Genomic DNA, 17,492 nt, shown 5'->3' on the forward strand with positions numbered 1-17,492 from the left:
TTGTTTGATGGCAAGAAAAGAAGCCATTTCCTGCATCCAGAGATTCCAGAAGGAAGACAGATGGAAGCCACCACATCTTTCAACCCTGCCCCGACACCACAGTGTGGGGACAACTTCCTCAGTCAGAGAACCATCCCTACAGTTCCAAGGCCAAAACTGGCAAAGGACAGGAACAATCAGCCAAAGGTTTAATTCAATCAAAAGACGACATGCGCACCACAAAAAAACAGCTCCACGTTGCTAAAAATCTAATAACGTAAGCCCTTTATTTATACATCACTCGAGTATGCAAGGCCCGCTCCCAGTTCTTATCTCATTTTATCCCCATAAAAACCTTCAGAGATGAATGCAGCAAATGTAATTTCCTCAATAAGAAAAGAAATAAGGGACCTGGAGGTCCAAGGGGCTTGGCACGTTTTCCAGAAGCTGCTGCTAAGCTCCCAGAACCAGGATCCAGGTTCCCTCTCCCTGCCAGGCTCTTTCCGCTGGGTGATGTGGCCCCTGGGTCGGCTCTGGACTGGTGGAAAGAGCCTGTGCTGCACTGCAGAGAACACCAGCTGCCAGCCAGGCCGCCCCGCGTTAAATCCCCCCCAAGCAGCCGCCTCTAGTATGAAAAATAAACACAAAACTGTCTCTGTTTTATAGTCCCCTATAAATAAAAGCCATCCATTAAAATGCTGAGCATAGTACTTGGAAGGGGATCACTGAATGGCAAGCTCGTGTTACTACGGACACACTCATTAAAACTCTCCCTGGGACCACTTCCCTGGAGCAACCGTCACCTGCGGCCCCGGGGGCTGCCCGGCCATGCGGCGGAATGCACACCTGCTCTTGCGCGACCCTCCTCCCTCGATTTCTTCCTCCCGACGCCGCTCCCACACCCAGAAAGCCGGCGCGGAGTCAGGCGCAGCCACATTTCACCAGGCTGGAGGCCAGGGAGAAAGCCCTCGCCCCGCAGCCCAATCCAGTCTCTCCAGCTCGAGAACGGAGGCGACTCGAACACGGCTGGGCCCCAGCGTCCGCCTCCCCGACATCTGCTCGCACCGAGCTCCGGAAGCCCCGCGAAGACGGGGAGTTCATTACCAGAAACGAGGGAGAGCGCCTTGGAGGTCTATGGGGGACGCAGCACCTCTCCCCGGGACAGACCGCAGCCGGCCCTGGGACACGGGGCCCCCGGGAGGCCGGAGGCGCCCACGCCGGCTCCCCGCGGAGTCCCCCAGACGGCGCGGCCGCGTCCCGCCAGCAGCAGCCCGGAGGAAGCCGACCGGGCGCCCGGCGCAGGCAACTGCACCGCGCTTGCCGGGCTCCTCCCGCCCGGTCCCTGCGGGAGCACCGCAGCAGCCCCTGCACGGAAGGCGACGCTGAGGCGACAAGACTCACCAAGCGGCCCGAGACACAGAAAAGGTAAGTGGCACAGCTCGGCTTGGAGCCCCCCGCTGGCTTCACGCTGACGTCAGCTCACGTCAGAGCGCAGAGTAGTACTGCGGGACCCTCCGCTACACTCCGCAGGAAAGGGACCACCGCGGCCCCAGCGACAAGCCTCAGTGCCATCCGACTCCTGAACCAGACCACTTCGAGGAAACAGGCACTACGGGCTCTGAAGGGCAGCGTGCGCTTACCCCGTACTAAGGCACCGTGTGAACCACGCTCGAAGGCACCGTGTATTAACATGCATTTATCAGGTAACCTTTTCCAAAAAAATAAAGGCAAGCATCTTGTGTCCTGCTGACAGAGGACAGAAGCAGGGCCTCCACAGGTGCGGTGCAGGCAGAGCCCTGCGTGAGGCACCATGGGGATGGGGTGGGGGGTCCAGTACCCAGGCCATGCTCCACAAGCTGAGCTGAGCACTGGGGCGCCGGCTGCATCCGCCCTGACCACGTTCTCTGCTTGTTCACCCAGAGAGCAAGCCGGCTACTACCTCCCCGGCCCAGAGTGGGGCGCCTCTTTGTAACCCACATGAAAGCCAAGTGTGTGTCAGTCCCAGCCGAGGCAATGAGGTGACAGCCCCAGGACTGGGACCTGGTCCACCGGAGTCCGGGATGGGTGCCCTTTAACTACCCCCACACTGCCACCCGAGGAGGTTAGGGGGCTCAGGCTTCAGTGGTTTCTGGAACAGATCACGGCAATGCCTGTGTACACTCAGAATGACCCTATTCGTGGGAGCAGTCCAGGAGGGACAACACAGAGATTTAAACTTGGACATCAGCTTCTACCCTCAGACTAGACTCTGTGACCCCCCTCTCTGGCATCCCGTCCTTGATCCCAGAGAAGTCCTTTCCCTGCTGCCCTGCACAACTGCCTCTTTGCCTGCCTGCGACCCCCTAGCCTGGAGGCGGGCTGAGCACCCCGTGCGCCCCGCACTCCCAGCACCGAGCAGAGCGCCCAAGCATCTGACAGGTGCGTGATGTCTGAATAAAGAAACGGGGCGTGAGGGAAGGCAGAGATAAAAGAAGAGCTCCACTGGGAGGTCTGGAAGGGGGAGATCACAGAGCCCAAAAGAGACTCTCCAGGGACCCCCGTGAGTTCCAGCCCCAGCAGGTCCCCTGTCCCAGCTGCCATCGGGATGAACGAACGTGTGCACGCACGCTCCCCCACCACTCACACCCAAATACACACCCACATACATTCTCAGACACAACCACACACATGCACATTCTCTCTGTAAGGCAATTTTTTCTTGGACCGCAGCCAGAGATCTGATGGGGAAGAGAGGAGAAAATGAAAGGTTCCTAGGCAGACCACTTCCTACATGAGCAAAAAAGATTAAAAGGCTATAAAATAAACCAAAGGATTTAGGAACCTTCCTGTTACAAAGGGAAACCAAAATAATAAATCAATTACTACTCAGTTAAAGGTTTAATTAAACCATTTCAAGTATCTCTCAACTTAAAATGAATTGTGAAGGTTAAACCTGAATAGAAGTCATTAGAGAGAAACTAAGCTTCTGGAAGCCTCGAATTTTACAGACTCACAGAGAGAAAAAGGAGGACTTGGAGTTCTTAATGAAAGACTTTTGAAGAAATGTTCTCATATTAAGACTCTGCATTTAATTAAAGTCTTAAATACTTTTAAAAATTAAACTGTACAGGCAACTAATCTTCCCATATGTGCACACCAAAAAAAGAGAAGAAATGTGTTCAAGAAAAATTTAAGTCAAAAGTAAATTAGTTAATAAAGGAAAATAATTTCTAAAGTAGCTTCGTAGTAAGAATCTGATGATACACAGAGCAGGACAAGAGCAGGCAAAAGCCGCCAGAGCAGCTGGGCCAAACCCCACTCTCCCACCTACGAACTGGGTCACCGTAAGCGGGTGGTTGTAAGACCCCCAGTCTCTGAGCCACATATTCCTCAGTTATAAAAATCTGGGCTTCAGTAAGGAAACGGAAGACATGGACAGCACTACAGACCAGCAAAACCTAACACTTATCTATGCGAATGTGCCACCGTCAGTAGCAGACTATAAATTTTTCTCAATCGCACAGGGAACAGTCTCTAAGATAAACCATGTCAGTCCATATATCAAGTTTTAATAAATGTGTAAGGGCTCAAATACATACAAACTATGTGGGCTGAAATTAAAAATAAATAACTCATACAGGTGAATGACCAAAAAAAAACCCAAAAAACAAAACAAAACAAAAACCCAATTAAGAAATGGGCAGAGGAACTGAACAGACATTTTTCCAAAGAACACATGGAGATGGCCGAGAGACACATGAAAAGATGCTCAACATCACTCATCGTCAGGGAAATGCAAACCAAAACTAAAGTGAGATACCACCTCACACCTGTCAGAAGGGCTATTATCAAAAAGGCAGGAAATAACAAGTGTTGGAGAGGATGTGGAGGAACAGGAACCCTCCTGCACTGTTGGCAAGAATGCAAACTGGTGCACTCTGGAAAACAGTGTGGAGGCTCCTCAAAAAATTAAAAACACAACTGCCCTACCATCCAGAAACTCTACTTCTAGGTATTGAAGAAAATGAAAACACTAATTTGAAAAAATACACACACATCTTCATCCCCTGCAGCATTATTTAAAATAGCCAAGATATGGAAGCAGCCTAAGTGTCTACTGATAGATGAGTGGGAAAAAAAGTTGTGTTATGTCTGTGTAAACACACACACACACACACCCCGGAATGTCTCTGAGCCATAAAAAATCATGAAATCTTGCCATTTGCGACAACACAGATAAACCCAGGAAGTGTTATGCTAAGTAAAATAAGTCTGAAAGAGAATGATAAATACTATATGATTTCACTTATATACAGAATCTTAAAAAAAAAACAAAACAAAACACAAGAGCAGAGGACAAACAGGTGGTTGCCAGAGGGAGAGGGACGGGGGACGAGTGAACACATGAAGGGGATTAGAGGTGCAAACTTCCAGTTATAAAATAACTAAGTCATGGGGATGAAAAGTACAGCATAGAAGGGGCACCTGGGTGGCTCAGTCGGTTAAGCATCTGCCTTGCACTTGGGTTGTGATCCTGGGTTCTGGGATCGAGCCCCGCATGGGGCTCCCTGCTAAGTGAGAAGTCTGCCTCTCCCTCTCTCTCTGACCCTCGCCACTGCTCCTGCTCTCGCTCGTGCTCTCTAATGAGTAATTTTAAAAACCTTAAAAAAAAAAAGTAAAGCATAGGGAAGATAATCGATAATATTATAATAACTTCAGTGACAAATGGTGACTAGAGCCATTGCGGCAATCATCTCATAATATATAAGAATATCAAATCACTATCTTATACACCCTGCCACTATTGTAACATGTATTCCAATTAAAATTTAGTTTTAAAAAAGAAAAAACAGGAGAGCCTGGATGGCTCTGTCATTAGACGTCTGCCTTTGGCTCAGGTCATGATCCCAGGGTCCTGGGATCGAGCCCCGCATTGGGCTGCCTGCTCCATGGGAAGCCTGTCTCTCCCTCTGCCACTCCCCCAGCTTGTGTTCCTCTCTCACTGTCTCTGTCAAATAAATAAATAAATCTTAAAAAAAAAAATAAAAAGAACAGACATTTATATATCTCAAAGATACATGGAAATTAAATGGTGCTCCTAAATAATGAATAGGTCAAAGAGGATACTGAATCAGGAAACAACGCTGAGACGATCAAGAGGAAACACGACATGCAAACACAGGTGGGAGGCAGTGAGAACAGGTCCACAAGGCTGTAAAAGTAAGTGCCTGTGTGAGGCACAGAAAGATCTCCCATCGGTAGCCTACTCCTCTAACCCAAGAAACCAGAGAAAACAGAAGCAAACCAAACGCACGCCAAGCAGAAGAACAAAAAGTAAAAATTAAACGAAGAATAGAAGATAGAAATCAAAACACTGACAAACTTTTAGCTAAACTCACCAAGGAAAACGAGGTAAGATTCAAACAGCTAAAATCAAGAGTGGAAAATGGAACATTACCACTCATCTTACAAAAAGGTTTGTTTTGTTTTTTTTTAATTCTCAGGGATACTGTGAACAAGTAATTATTTCCAACAAAGCAGAAAATTTTGATGAAATGGAAAACTTCCGAGGACACATACCACTGAAAGGAATTCAAAAAGCAACAGAACATAGTCACACACCTGTTGCAAGCCAAGAACTGAATCGGTAAACCAAAAACTTCCCACCCAAAGACCAGAATTAAAAGGCTTCACCAGTGAATTCTATCATACATTAAGAAGAACTAGGGGCGCCTGGGTGGCTCAGTGGGTTAAGCCTCTGCCTTTGGCTCAGGTCATGATCCCAAGGTCCTGGGATCGAGCCCCGCATCAGGCTCCCTGCTCAGTGGGGAGCCTGCTTCCCTTCCTCTCTCTCTGCCTATTTGTGATCTCTGGTCTGTCAAATAAATAAATGAATAAAATCTTTAAAAAAAAGAAAAAGAAATTACATGAGAAGGGGGAAGTCATTTTAAAAAGAAAAAAAAAAAAAAAGAACTAACACCAACACTTCCAAAATCCTCCAAAAAACAGAGGAGGCAGGGACACTTCCCGGCTCGTTCTGTGAGGCCACTATTATTCTGATTCTAAAACCAAAGACATCAGAGAAACGGCCCCCATAAGATCTCTGAATACAAGCCCTAATCTCTTCATCAAGATTCCAGCAGACCAACTCCACGAGCACATGAAAAAGGATTATGCAGTATGACTGAGTGGAATGTATTCCATGAACGCAAGAGTGGTTCAAGGTATGAAAACCCAACCACGTAAGTCAGTGCATTCCTGAAGCGAAGGGGAGAGAGAACACATGGCCATCCCCACTGAGGGACGGACCATGGCCGCAGGGCAGGTTCGAGGGGGGACGGGCCTGGTGAGCTGGTTGTCGGGGAGACGAAGAGGAGGACGGATCTCAAGGAAGAGGGGACCCAGGGTGGTGTCCTGAGCGGACAGCCATACCTCTCGCTACCATTGGGAACAAGGGTGAGGACGGAAGTCAGCATACGCGTCCCAGAAACCACTGATGCGCAGAATTCCGGGAGGAGATCTATCTGCGCTCTCATCACTTGCTCATTATTTATAAATGAAATGAAAAATTCAAATTATTTTATCTCATTCACATTTCATGTTAGTTGGAAGAAAAATCTTAATAAGCAAAGCTGAATAAGAACAGAATTAAAGCTTTGTAACCACCTTTCTCAACGTTGTCAGCCCATTAATCCACGTGACTTCTATCTGCCATATGAATTTTACATAAGAGATTTTATCCGTTCTTCTGAGTTTATAGAAGCTCAACCCCAGAGGCAACACTCAAAGTTCCTGACTAAAGCTCTGGTTCCAACTGTCTGTTAAGCCACACTCTTTGGAAAGCCAATGCATCTTAACCACTCTGCAGGACTGTGGCCATAGGGAACGTGGACATCATCAGGGGTCCTCCAGTGAGGTCTGGACAGATGGGCCTTACTCACCCCTAGACTCAGTGGCAGAGGGAGGGGTGGCTGAACTGTGAGGCCCTGGCATTAGGCAGATTCTTTTTTTTTTTTTTCCAGCTTTACTAATGGATGATCAACCAACCAAAATTGCATATATTTAGGTCACACGATTTGTTTTTTTAAGGTGCACGACAAGATGGCTTAATGTACATATACACTGTGAAATGCTCACTACAATTGACAGGAGAACCATCTTTCTCTTTTGGTGAGAACACTCATGATCTACTCAGTCAGCAACTGTGAACTGTAAACCCCAGGCTGCGCGTTAGATCCCCAGAACCTACCCAGCTCAGAGTCTGTACCTCTTGACTATCATCTCCCATTCTCACAACTCCCGGGCAACCGCCGTTCTACTCTCTGGTTCTGTGAATTCACCTATTTTAGATTCAACACATATGTGAGATCATACAGTATTAGTCTTTCTGCATCTAGCTTATTTCACTTAGGATAATGTCTTCCGGATTCATCCATGCTGCAAATGGCAGGCTTTCCTCCTTTGTTAGGGCTGAATAACATTCCTGTGTGTGTGAGAGAGAGAGAGGGAGAGAGAGATCTTCTGAACCCACTCATCTGCGGACACTTAGGTTATCTATTGTAAACGAATCTGCAATGAACACGGTGCAGATCTCTCTCCGCCATGTTGATTTCACTTCCTTTGGATACATTTCCAGAAGTGAGATTGCTGGATCACGTGGTAATTCTATCTTTACTTTCTTGAGGACCCTCCATCCTGTTCTCCATAGTGGTCGCACCAGTTCGCATTCCCGCCAACAGGGCACAAGGGTCCCTTTTCTCTACATCCCCACCAACCCTGGTTATCTCGTCCTGCTGAGGACAGCTGTTCCCACCAGGCGTGAGCTGAGCGTGCTCCCTGCGGTTTAGACCTGCATGTCTCTGACGGTTAGAGACACTGAGCACCTTTTCATGCACCTGTTGGTCATCCGTACGCCTTCTTCGGGAACATGTCTGTTCAGCTCTTCTGCCTGTTTTTAATCAGGCTACTTGGTAGATTCTTAACGCCAAACTGACCTTCCTCCCCCTCCTCTTCCCCAAAGCAAAGACACTCAAATGGGCACCATCGGTTTGAGATGTGATTACGTGGCACTTCCCACCTCGGACCTGCTTTCCTAAAGCGGGGAGAGGACAGATCCGGCCCCAAGGCCCGTGCCAGGGCTGAAGCGCTGCGGGCCCAGCGTAGCTGGCTGCAGGTGAGGAGACAGGATGACGCCCACTTCTCCTCACTCACCACCGCCGGGTTCACCGGGGCTGGATTTCCTCAGCTTCAGCTCACGCCATTCCCAGTAACCAACAGAGCTTCGCCTAACTCCAGCAACTTAATCCTCGGTCAGGTGTATTTCTCTGCGCTCCCTGGGAATGGCCAGAGGGACTCATTAACCAAACACTGTCTGTCTGGACTCGCTCCTCGCTAACGATGTCGGACAGAGGATCAATAAGGCGGCTGTTGGGAAGCGCCAGTCTGCATCCGCCCAGGCACGAGCACTCGGTCATCCGTGTGGCTGACGAGTCCTGCCATGGAACAGACCATCCTTCTGCGCAGGGGCCTGGCGGGGGTCCCCCACCATATAGTTACGGTTTTGAGGGGGGTTTTTTGAACTGCCGTGTGCAGCTATGCCTCCTCTACTCCGTATTCTCTTGGTCTGCGGGGACCTCATTATGACGCCTCCACGGCGCCTCGAGGCCAGCCACCCACCACTCCAGGGGCCGTCCAGCGGGACACATGTGGATGCTGCGGACAAGAGGGATCTCACTCCGCACGCTGCCTGCGGACCCAGAGGAGTCTGTGCGGATCAAAGGTTTACACGCTCATTCAGGAACGCTGTGCTTCAGGTTGTGTGTCCTTACACATTCATCACGCATGTTAGAATAGCTCCCCTTTATTGTCTTCCGTGCCGGGCGTCATCTGGTGCCACAGGCACATCCCGCCTGTGACAGTCACATCCATCTTCATTTGTCAGGTAAGCACGGGGAGGCTCAGAGAAGTCACGTCCTGTGCTTCCGGGAACACAGCGCGCGGGTCCCAGAGCCGGGTGAGAGCCACACTCGTCTGAGGACCAGCTCGGGCTCTGTACACGGTGGGAGGCTACCCCTCCTCTCGTGCACTCCCTCCTTCCTTCACGCGGTCCCTCCTCTTTCTACAGCCAGGTGCTGGAGAGGCTCCCGCAGGGGCCGGGTGCGGTGCGCTCACACACACACTCCTATCTGAGCGGGCCTAGAGCCGGACAAGGACTAAGGTGGGAAACGGGAGCGCTCCGGGCTTCAGGGCCCACCAAACACAAACCTAGCGTCAAAGTACACGTGAGCAAATCACCACCATCGCCACCAATGGGCACGTCCGTGGCCCCCTCACCCGGAACCCCAAAGCCCCTTACCATCTCCGCTTCTGCTTGGGTTGGTGGGCTCAGGGGTACTCAGAGGTCTGAGGGGAATGATGATTTCATCAACATTAACCCCTTCTTCTGTGTGCTTCTCAGAAACGTGGGACAGCAGCTCTGACTGGTTGGGTGAGAAAAGGTTACAACATTTGCACATGAAGATGGCTGTGTTTTCTGTAAGGAGAAAAAAAAAAGAAACTATGTTATTTCAACCTAACAAAAACAACAACTGCTTCCAAGCACCGAAGAAAAATACTGAAGGCTGCCCTTCTGAGCTGTGTCCGGCCTCCAATAGACTGTCCCTCTCGTGGACACCTCTAGGCCAGGCAGCTCACTTCTAAGTTCAGGTGGCCCCAGTCACCAGAAAATTCATTCTTCAGTCCTCCTGGCTAGGGTCTAATATGGGCAAACCCTGCCCTCCCCGCCCCCGTTACCCAAATCTACCTAACGTCCCAGATTCCAGCAATGACATGGCAAGGTAAAAGGAAAAAAAAAAAAGTAGGAAACTGCAAAACCAAAATCCAACCTTCAAGTGAATGAACCTCACTGACAGCAATTAAGTGCGCTAGCTAGGCTCTCTCAAATTAGGTACAAGGGAAAATTGATCAAAACAGCATTTCTCCAGAGCCAAGACACCTTTCACTGGCTGGCACACAGACTTAAAACAAGAAGAATGGGAATCTGTTGATATTTTTTAAGCCACTTAATTCCTATTTGAAAGCATCACCACCATTCACAAATATTTACTAATAGCCCATTACTTTCATCCCATTATACTAGGCAGGAAGACGTAATGGGAAAAGGCTCCTTTTTGAGTCTCAGATAATTGTCGGTACATAGAGGAATATTAAATTCAGGATCAAAAAACTAATTAATAGCTAGCTCTTTTTTAAGAGCGCAGAGGAGAACCGGATGATGGAAGGGACAGTGGCTTTGAAGCCCAACAAACCCAGACCCTAGAAGCTGGGAAGTGCAGTGATCTTCAGGAGGTACTAATACCCCGGGGCTGCCGGAATGCGCTAGGAGAGGCCGCTCACCTGCCCGCTGGGCAGCGGGAACACCGTACACCACAGCCCTGAGTCAGTCCAGCTCTCCCCCTACCGCGTACCCTCGCCCACCTCACCAGCATGCTGGACAGCTGGGGATCTACACCCGCACTCCCTGCTTCCCCCCAACCCTCACCAGCCTCACGGGGAATCACACCGGCAGTCACACAAGGTGTCCGGGCCACCTGCTCTCTCTGGAGGCCGGACGGACACGTGGCAATCCCGGAGGAGCTCTGTGCCATCCGCTCTCCGCGGACGGTGGACAAATGCTTCTTACCGCTGCACTCCCACCTCCCAGCCCCCCAGCGGGCTGCTGACCTTGCTTCGGGCGCCCCACGAAGCCACGCCACGGCAGCCCCCACGGGCCTCCTCCCCCACGCCTGCCCACCCCCGCATCCTTCCCCACCCCCCGCCCGGCGCCTGTTGCTAGGAGGGTCCGCACCTGCAGCGCCACGGGAGGTGTGTGTGTTGTGGGAGGTGGGGGGGCGGGGGTCTGTGGGGGCAGGCCACCCCGGCGCGCGCAACATTATTTTTTAAAGCATTATATATTTTTTTCTAATATTTTTTTTATTTATTTGGCACACAGAGAGAGAAATCCCAAGTAGTCCGTGTAAGGGCCTGCCTCTCCCAGAGGAACCTGCCTGGGGGCCGCGATGGAGGGGCGGGACAGGCCGGGTGCGGACGGCCAATCGGTGGGGTGCGCGTATATCCACTGGGGTGAACTGAGATTCGATTGGCCGCCTGCGTAGGGGCGGGGCTCAACCACCCCCATAAAGGTTGGTCTGCGAGGCTGTCAGGAGGAGGAAGGAGGCGAGCTGTCGGAGGAAGGAGAAGGAAGGAGCAGGAGGAGGAGAGTCGGGGGAGCAGGAGGAGGAGAGTCGGGGGAGCAGAAGAAGAGCTGTAACAGCTCTTCTAAGAGCTACAAGCGACACCAGGGGCCCCAAGCCGCCAGCGGCCCCGCCACACACCGCGGCCCTCGGCAGCGGCGCCTCCTGGAACTGCCTAGACGCCAGCAACCTGGCCGCGAAGGACCTCGCCACCCCCAGCCGCAGCCTCGCCGCGAGCTGCGTCATTCTGGGGAGCGGCTTCATCTGAGAAGAGGCCTCCCCAGTGAGCAGCATCGTGGGGGAAGAGGCTTCCTCCAGAGTGGCCTCTTTGGGGAGCAGCCCTGTCCGGGGAGCGACCTCATTAGCAGCGGTCTCGTCCTGGAGCGGCCTCGTCCACAGCAGCCTCTTCTTGGGCGCGGCCCCACCGAGCAGCAGCCTCATCCTGGGAGTGGCCTCGTCCGGAGTGGCCTCATCTGCAGAGAGGCCTTGTCCAGAGCAGCCACGTTGGGAGCGGACTTGCCGGGGTCATCGTCGTCACCCTCTCCTAAGAGACAGCCCTGACCGGTCAGTTTGATTCTTGATGCTTGGTGAGAATTAAAGCTTTGCTTGACCTTCGCGTTGTATCAGTCTCGTTCCTTTGATCACGGACCCTAACAGTCAGAGAGGCAGGCAGAGAGAGAGGGGGAAGCAGGCTCTCCGATGAGCAGAGAACCCAATGCAGGACTCGATTCCAGGACCCTGAGATCATGACCTGAGCTGAAGGCAGAGGCTTAACCCACTGAGCCACCCAGGCACCCGCACGCAACATTTTTATCACTGATACTGTTTAGTATCAGTGGCTCAGGGACATGAAAAAGCAAAAAGGCAGGCCAACATTTAAATGTCGTTACTGCTTTAAAATTCTCTAAAGACAACACAACCCTCGTGCCTACACCTGGGAAGACCGAACCCACAGCCCACCCTGGATGGCCACTGGATACGTGGGGCCTGAGTGCACAGAACCCCAACCCCTCTCACCCAGTGACAGTGTTCTAGAAACTTCTGCGTCTCTCTCCAGACCACCAATTCTTCCCCTCTGCCACTTGCTGCATGCTTATCTTTCCTGTCTTAAAACAAAAATCTTTCTTGATCTCCACTCCCCTGCTCTCCCCCAACCCATTTTTCTCTTCCTCTTTGCTGCAAAACTCTCCGACCACAGAGAAAGGCAGTGGGCCGGCCTGTCGCTGCCCCAGTGAGGACAGAGCCCTACGGGGCACTGAGGCCGCAAGGCCAGGTCCCCCTCTGGACCCAAAGGAAGGCCTCCTCCGCGGACAGGCAGGTGGAGTAACGACCCACAAGAGTACCTCCCTACCAAACAACACCGGAAACAGAAATTTAACAAAGCAGAACATTGCTTCATCAATGAAAATCTCTCATGAATACTGCTGATCGATATTTTATTTTTCTCCAAGAAATGCTTTTTTCCTAAGGAGCCCGAAAGGCTTCCCGTTCAAACACGAAGAGATTACAGAAACAATTCTTGTCTTTATACAAGGCCATGTTGTTTTCGATGTGCTTCCTGCTGACCCTACAAGGACTCTACGATTAAGGCAAAACGGTTTGTAAAGCCCCTTCCACGGGCAAGGAAACAGAGCCTGAGAGAGGAGAGCGGCTCGCCCGAGTCACGGTGGGCTGGGAGCAGGGAGCAGACTCTCGGCCACCTGCTTCCGACAGGAGCTGAGTGTGGCTACACACTGGCGCGTCGCTCCTTCAGGTTGGGCTAAAACGCTCGGCGTGGTGGCCCACAGCGTCTGAGTGACAACCCCCGCCAAGAACACAGCCCCCGCATCAGCCATCAGTTTCCTTTGTGCTCATTCCAGCACGTACCGGGCAGTGGCCACGGGTGGGCCCCCCAGAGGCCCCGCGTCACAGACACAGCTTGAGCTGCATGGCGACAGGGACACAGCACACCCCAGCCACATCAAATGTGGCTACGAAGCTACTTCCTGACAGACTACGCGGTACTGACTTCTGTGATGCTCTTGGGAGAAAGGGAATCCAGTGACATTGAACAGAGCAGAACTTCCAGTGACCACAGCGTAAGTGTGAGGCTCAGGGACAGGCACACCAGTCCCTGTCTGGAGACCAGATCAATGAGACGACGTCTACATCTAGGCAAGCATGGGAGGCCACTGTAAGTCCGGCAGCTGCTACCTGGCTATTCCACACCCCCTGAAGGCCAGGGTGGCACCTGACCTTGGCCACGCGCTTCCCATGCCCGTAGCTTGTTCAGTAGGCAGATGGAGACTAGACCCGGAGCTCCCAGGGGCAGGCAGAGAGATAAGGACATGTGTGACCCAGGAGGACCATCACTTCACTGAGGGTGGGGGCGGCCGTGAGCCTGTGGGACCCAGGAGGCGGAGAGGCTGGCCTCCCCCCGGCCCCGAAGTCAGAGAAGCACAAAGTCAAGGTGGAACGCAGACCTGCCGGACCCAGGCCTCCGGTCTCCGTGGTGCCACGTGGCCCTTCCCAGGTCAGCACTGGTAAGGGACACAGCCACGTAACTGCCAACAGGACCACACAACTACTCCCCCTGAGCTAGGCCAGTGGGTGGGTGGGCTCTGTTTTGCCACCTGCCATGCAATCTTGGCTTTCTATGTTTTTTTTTTTTTTCCCAGATTTTATTTTTAAGTAATCTCTACACCCAATGGGGCTCAAACTTACAACCCTGAGACCAAGAGACACAGCGCTCCCACAACTGAGCCAGCCAGTCCCCCGATGCAATCTGGTATGTTTAAGGGCAGCTGGTTCTAGAAGTCCAGACAGAATACACAGTGTCCCCCCTTGAACATCATCTGTGACTGTCCCCCAGACCGCCGACCAGGAGGGAAACCGGGCACTCTCTGGAGATGCCCATAAAGCAGGATGTGAACAGCAAAATTCCAGAATAGACAAAGAAAGTGTCAGATCGGTCTGCCTCCCCAAATATTAAGAATCATTATTCCACCAAAATAACATCAAAGGAGCTCTTTTCATTTTTTATAGGGGACTAATATGGAAAAAATGTATCTTATACCCTGAAATATAATCATAATTATGTTGTCAGCTAATTCTGATAAAGATGCTATAATTTGGATGCATTTTTAGGTCCAATTACTGTGCACTCATCCTCAACAAAAGGATTCAAAGAGAAAACCACATGTTCAATACAAGGAAAATCACAGAAGTTTGGAGTTTGAGTGTTCCATTTCTATGAACTATTTGCCAGTTTTTAACAGTTACTCTGTACTATTCAAAAGGATAATCTTAAAATAACTGCATAAACAAGTTCTCATTTCTGAACTCTGATTTGCAAATACTCCTGGCCAGGAAGAACTACATCCTGCCCGTGAGCTCTGACTTCCGCCTGCTCACTACCGCCCTGCCCGGAGACCCAGAGATGGGGGAGCCTCTGACCCCACTCCCTGAAGAAGGTCATGAAGGGGCTCGTAGGTCCTGAGAGGTGGGTTAGGCCCCTTTGCCACCACCGGGGAGGGCCACTGGGGGCCAACAGGTCCTACCCTTCCTCTGGCAGCGGGCAGCACATGTGTCAGCTGAAGCTGGCCTGCTCCTGAGGGACCCCTCGCCCCCCAAAAAATCCCAGGCCCTCGGATAAACAGGCAAAGAGGGTCGGCTCCGCTTTGAGTGGAGGCCACGTGCTCCACCCAACTCACAGGGCGGCCTGGCCCCAGCCACAAGCAAGGGCAGCCCGTCCCTTCTGTTGTTCTTCCTAAGTCCACTTCGTCTGGGAGGTCAAGGGGAATAACCAGAGCAAGGCAGGACGCAGGCATTCCGGGTCCCCGGGCCCTGTAACAGAGCTGCTGCTTGTGACTGCTATCACTTATGACAGAAGTTACCGTATGAATACATGCTCATCGTAAAACACTAAATAACACGAAACCCCACAGAATAGAGACAGCCTCCTTATCATCCCCTCTAGAACAAGAGCATCACTGACCAGTTTGGTGTGTATCCCTCCAGACCTTTTGCCGGGAGACAGGGAGACTGAGAAACCTCGTGCGCACCCACCCTTTCCCTCCCCTTGGGGGCCCCCCGTGCCCTGGCCCCTCTACACCCCCTTCCCTGGGGTCCTGCTCCCAGCACTGAGCTCAGCACATGAGCTGCCCTACAACAGCCGAAGCCCCAACCCTGCCGGCAAAGGCCGAGCCGGAAGCCAGGACTTCCACCCGACCACGTGGTTAATGAAGCCCCCTTCCTACTCCCTGCTGGGCCGGGGTCAGAGGTGACCCAGTACAGAGTCAGGACTTTCTGTACCTCCTTACCACAGTGATGGAGGCACTCCTGCCCCTCCTAGTCAGGGCTGACATCACAGGGGCCCCGTGGGGAGCCTGAAGCCCATCCTGCCCAGCATGCTGGGGACACCTTCTCCACGGCGTCCCTAGAGGCCAAGAAGGGAGCCTGGACTTCTACCCTCCCTGGCGGTGACAAGGCCATACCCCACTTCTCCACCAGGGCAGGGTCAGAAGAGTCTGATAAAACAGAAGATTTAAATAAGATCCAGACTCTCATAACATAACACCAAAAATGTCCAGGGTTCAATCAAAAATCATTCCTCATAATTTTTCAAGAATCAGGAAAATCTCAAGTTGAATGACAAGAAACACTCAAGACACCCACATGAGATGATACAGATATCAGAATTATTTGACAAAGACTTTAAGGCAGCTATCACAGAAACAGTTTAATGAGCAAGTACGAACACACCTGTAACAAATGCAAAGGCACAGTGTCTTGAGCAAAGGAAGAGAAAATGTAAGGAAAAAACAAATGGGAACCTGAGAAATGAAAAATGCAATCACAGAACCTCAACGGATGGGCTCAAAACACAATGGAAAAGACAGAGAAAGAATCCGTGACCTTGAGGATAGAACAAGAAATAGCACACAATCTCAACAGCAGGGAAAACAAACAGAAAAAAACTGAACAGAGCCTCAAGGACGTGTGGGACCATAACAAAAGATCTAACGTGCACCTCATCAGTGTCCCAGGACAGGAGAAAGACAGCGGGGCTGGAAAGTATTCAAAGAAATAATGGCTGAAGATTTCCCAAATCTGACACAAGACCCAAACCCACATTCTGGAAGGTCAGCAAACCCCTACCAGGGTGAACCCAATGGTACCTGTGCCAAGGCCCACTGCAACAAATACATGAAAACTAGAGCCAAGAGAGAACCAGGAAAACAAGCTTCTGTGTGAGAAGCCGTTCGAGTGACAGCGGATTCTCCACCAGACACGATGGAGCCACGAGGAAGTGGCCTTTTGTTCAAGAGCAGCAAGGAAGCAACTGTCCCCCTACATCTCTGCATCGAGCACAAAGAGTCTTCAGAAATAAAGGGGGGGGGGGGGGGTGCCTGGGTGGCTCAGCGGGTTAAGGCCTCTGCCTTCGGCTCCGGTCACGATCCTGGGTTCCTGGGATCGAGCCCCATGTTGGGCTCTCTATTCAGCAGGGAGCCTGCTTCCTCCTCTCTCTCTGCCTGCCTCTCTGCCTACTTGTGATCTCTCTGTCAAATAAATTAAACAGAATCTTAAAAAAAAAAAAAAAGAAAGAAAGAAAGGGAGGGACCAAGACATCCCCAGAGGATGGAAAACTACAAACTCTTGCTGCCCCGAAGACTGAACCTCAAAGAACAGCTAAAGGAAGTTCTCTAACTAGAAAGAAATGATAGAACAATGCATCTGGGGACATCAAAAAGGGGAAAAGTACAAAGGAAAATGTAGAACTATGGGTAAATACATCCAATTTTCCTCTTATTTGACAGCTGAAGCAAAAAGAGTAAGTCTGCCTGATGCGGTCCTCAATGTCTACGGAAGAAACGTTTACAACTGTGTTATAAACAGAGGCTAAAGGGGGTGTAAAGTGTAATGTTCCTACTTCTCACTCAAACTGGCAAAACGTTCACAAATGGTTCCGCATCTTGACTGTGGGGGCGGCTACCTGCATCCGAAGACGTGATAAAAACGGACAAAACTCGGCACACACGTCCATACCGCATCGATCTCTTGCTTTGGACACTGCACAACAGTTAGGTGAGATGTAACCACTGGGTCGGGACGATGAAAACAGTCTGGAGATGCACGGTGCTGACAGCTCCCAACACAGTAAATGGGCTCAATGCAACTAAAAATGGTCCCCATCCGATCCCAAACGCCCTGCCGGGAGCGGAGGAACATGGCCCCGGGAAGGGTGGAGTGAGGCAGCGCTGCAGGCAGTAGGCAGTAGGCAGTAGGTCATCCCCACGCCCACTGCTGGGGGATGGTGGAGCG

The 17,492-nt window shown here is 51.3% G+C and overlaps 1 protein-coding gene across 1 annotated transcript in view; it reads right to left on the reverse strand.

The window, feature by feature from the left end:
* Positions 1-17,492, reverse strand: part of ZFAT (zinc finger and AT-hook domain containing) — a 188,897-nt gene that overhangs the window by 147,697 nt on the left and 23,708 nt on the right. The window contains exon 2 of the mRNA XM_059395207.1: positions 9,314-9,490. Coding sequence (XP_059251190.1) covers positions 9,314-9,490 — 177 coding nt within the window. The remainder of the gene's footprint in view (positions 1-9,313; positions 9,491-17,492) is intronic.

This window comes from Mustela nigripes, chromosome 3 (assembly GCF_022355385.1).
Source record: "Mustela nigripes isolate SB6536 chromosome 3, MUSNIG.SB6536, whole genome shotgun sequence".
Classification (NCBI taxonomy): Eukaryota; Metazoa; Chordata; class Mammalia; order Carnivora; family Mustelidae; genus Mustela; species Mustela nigripes.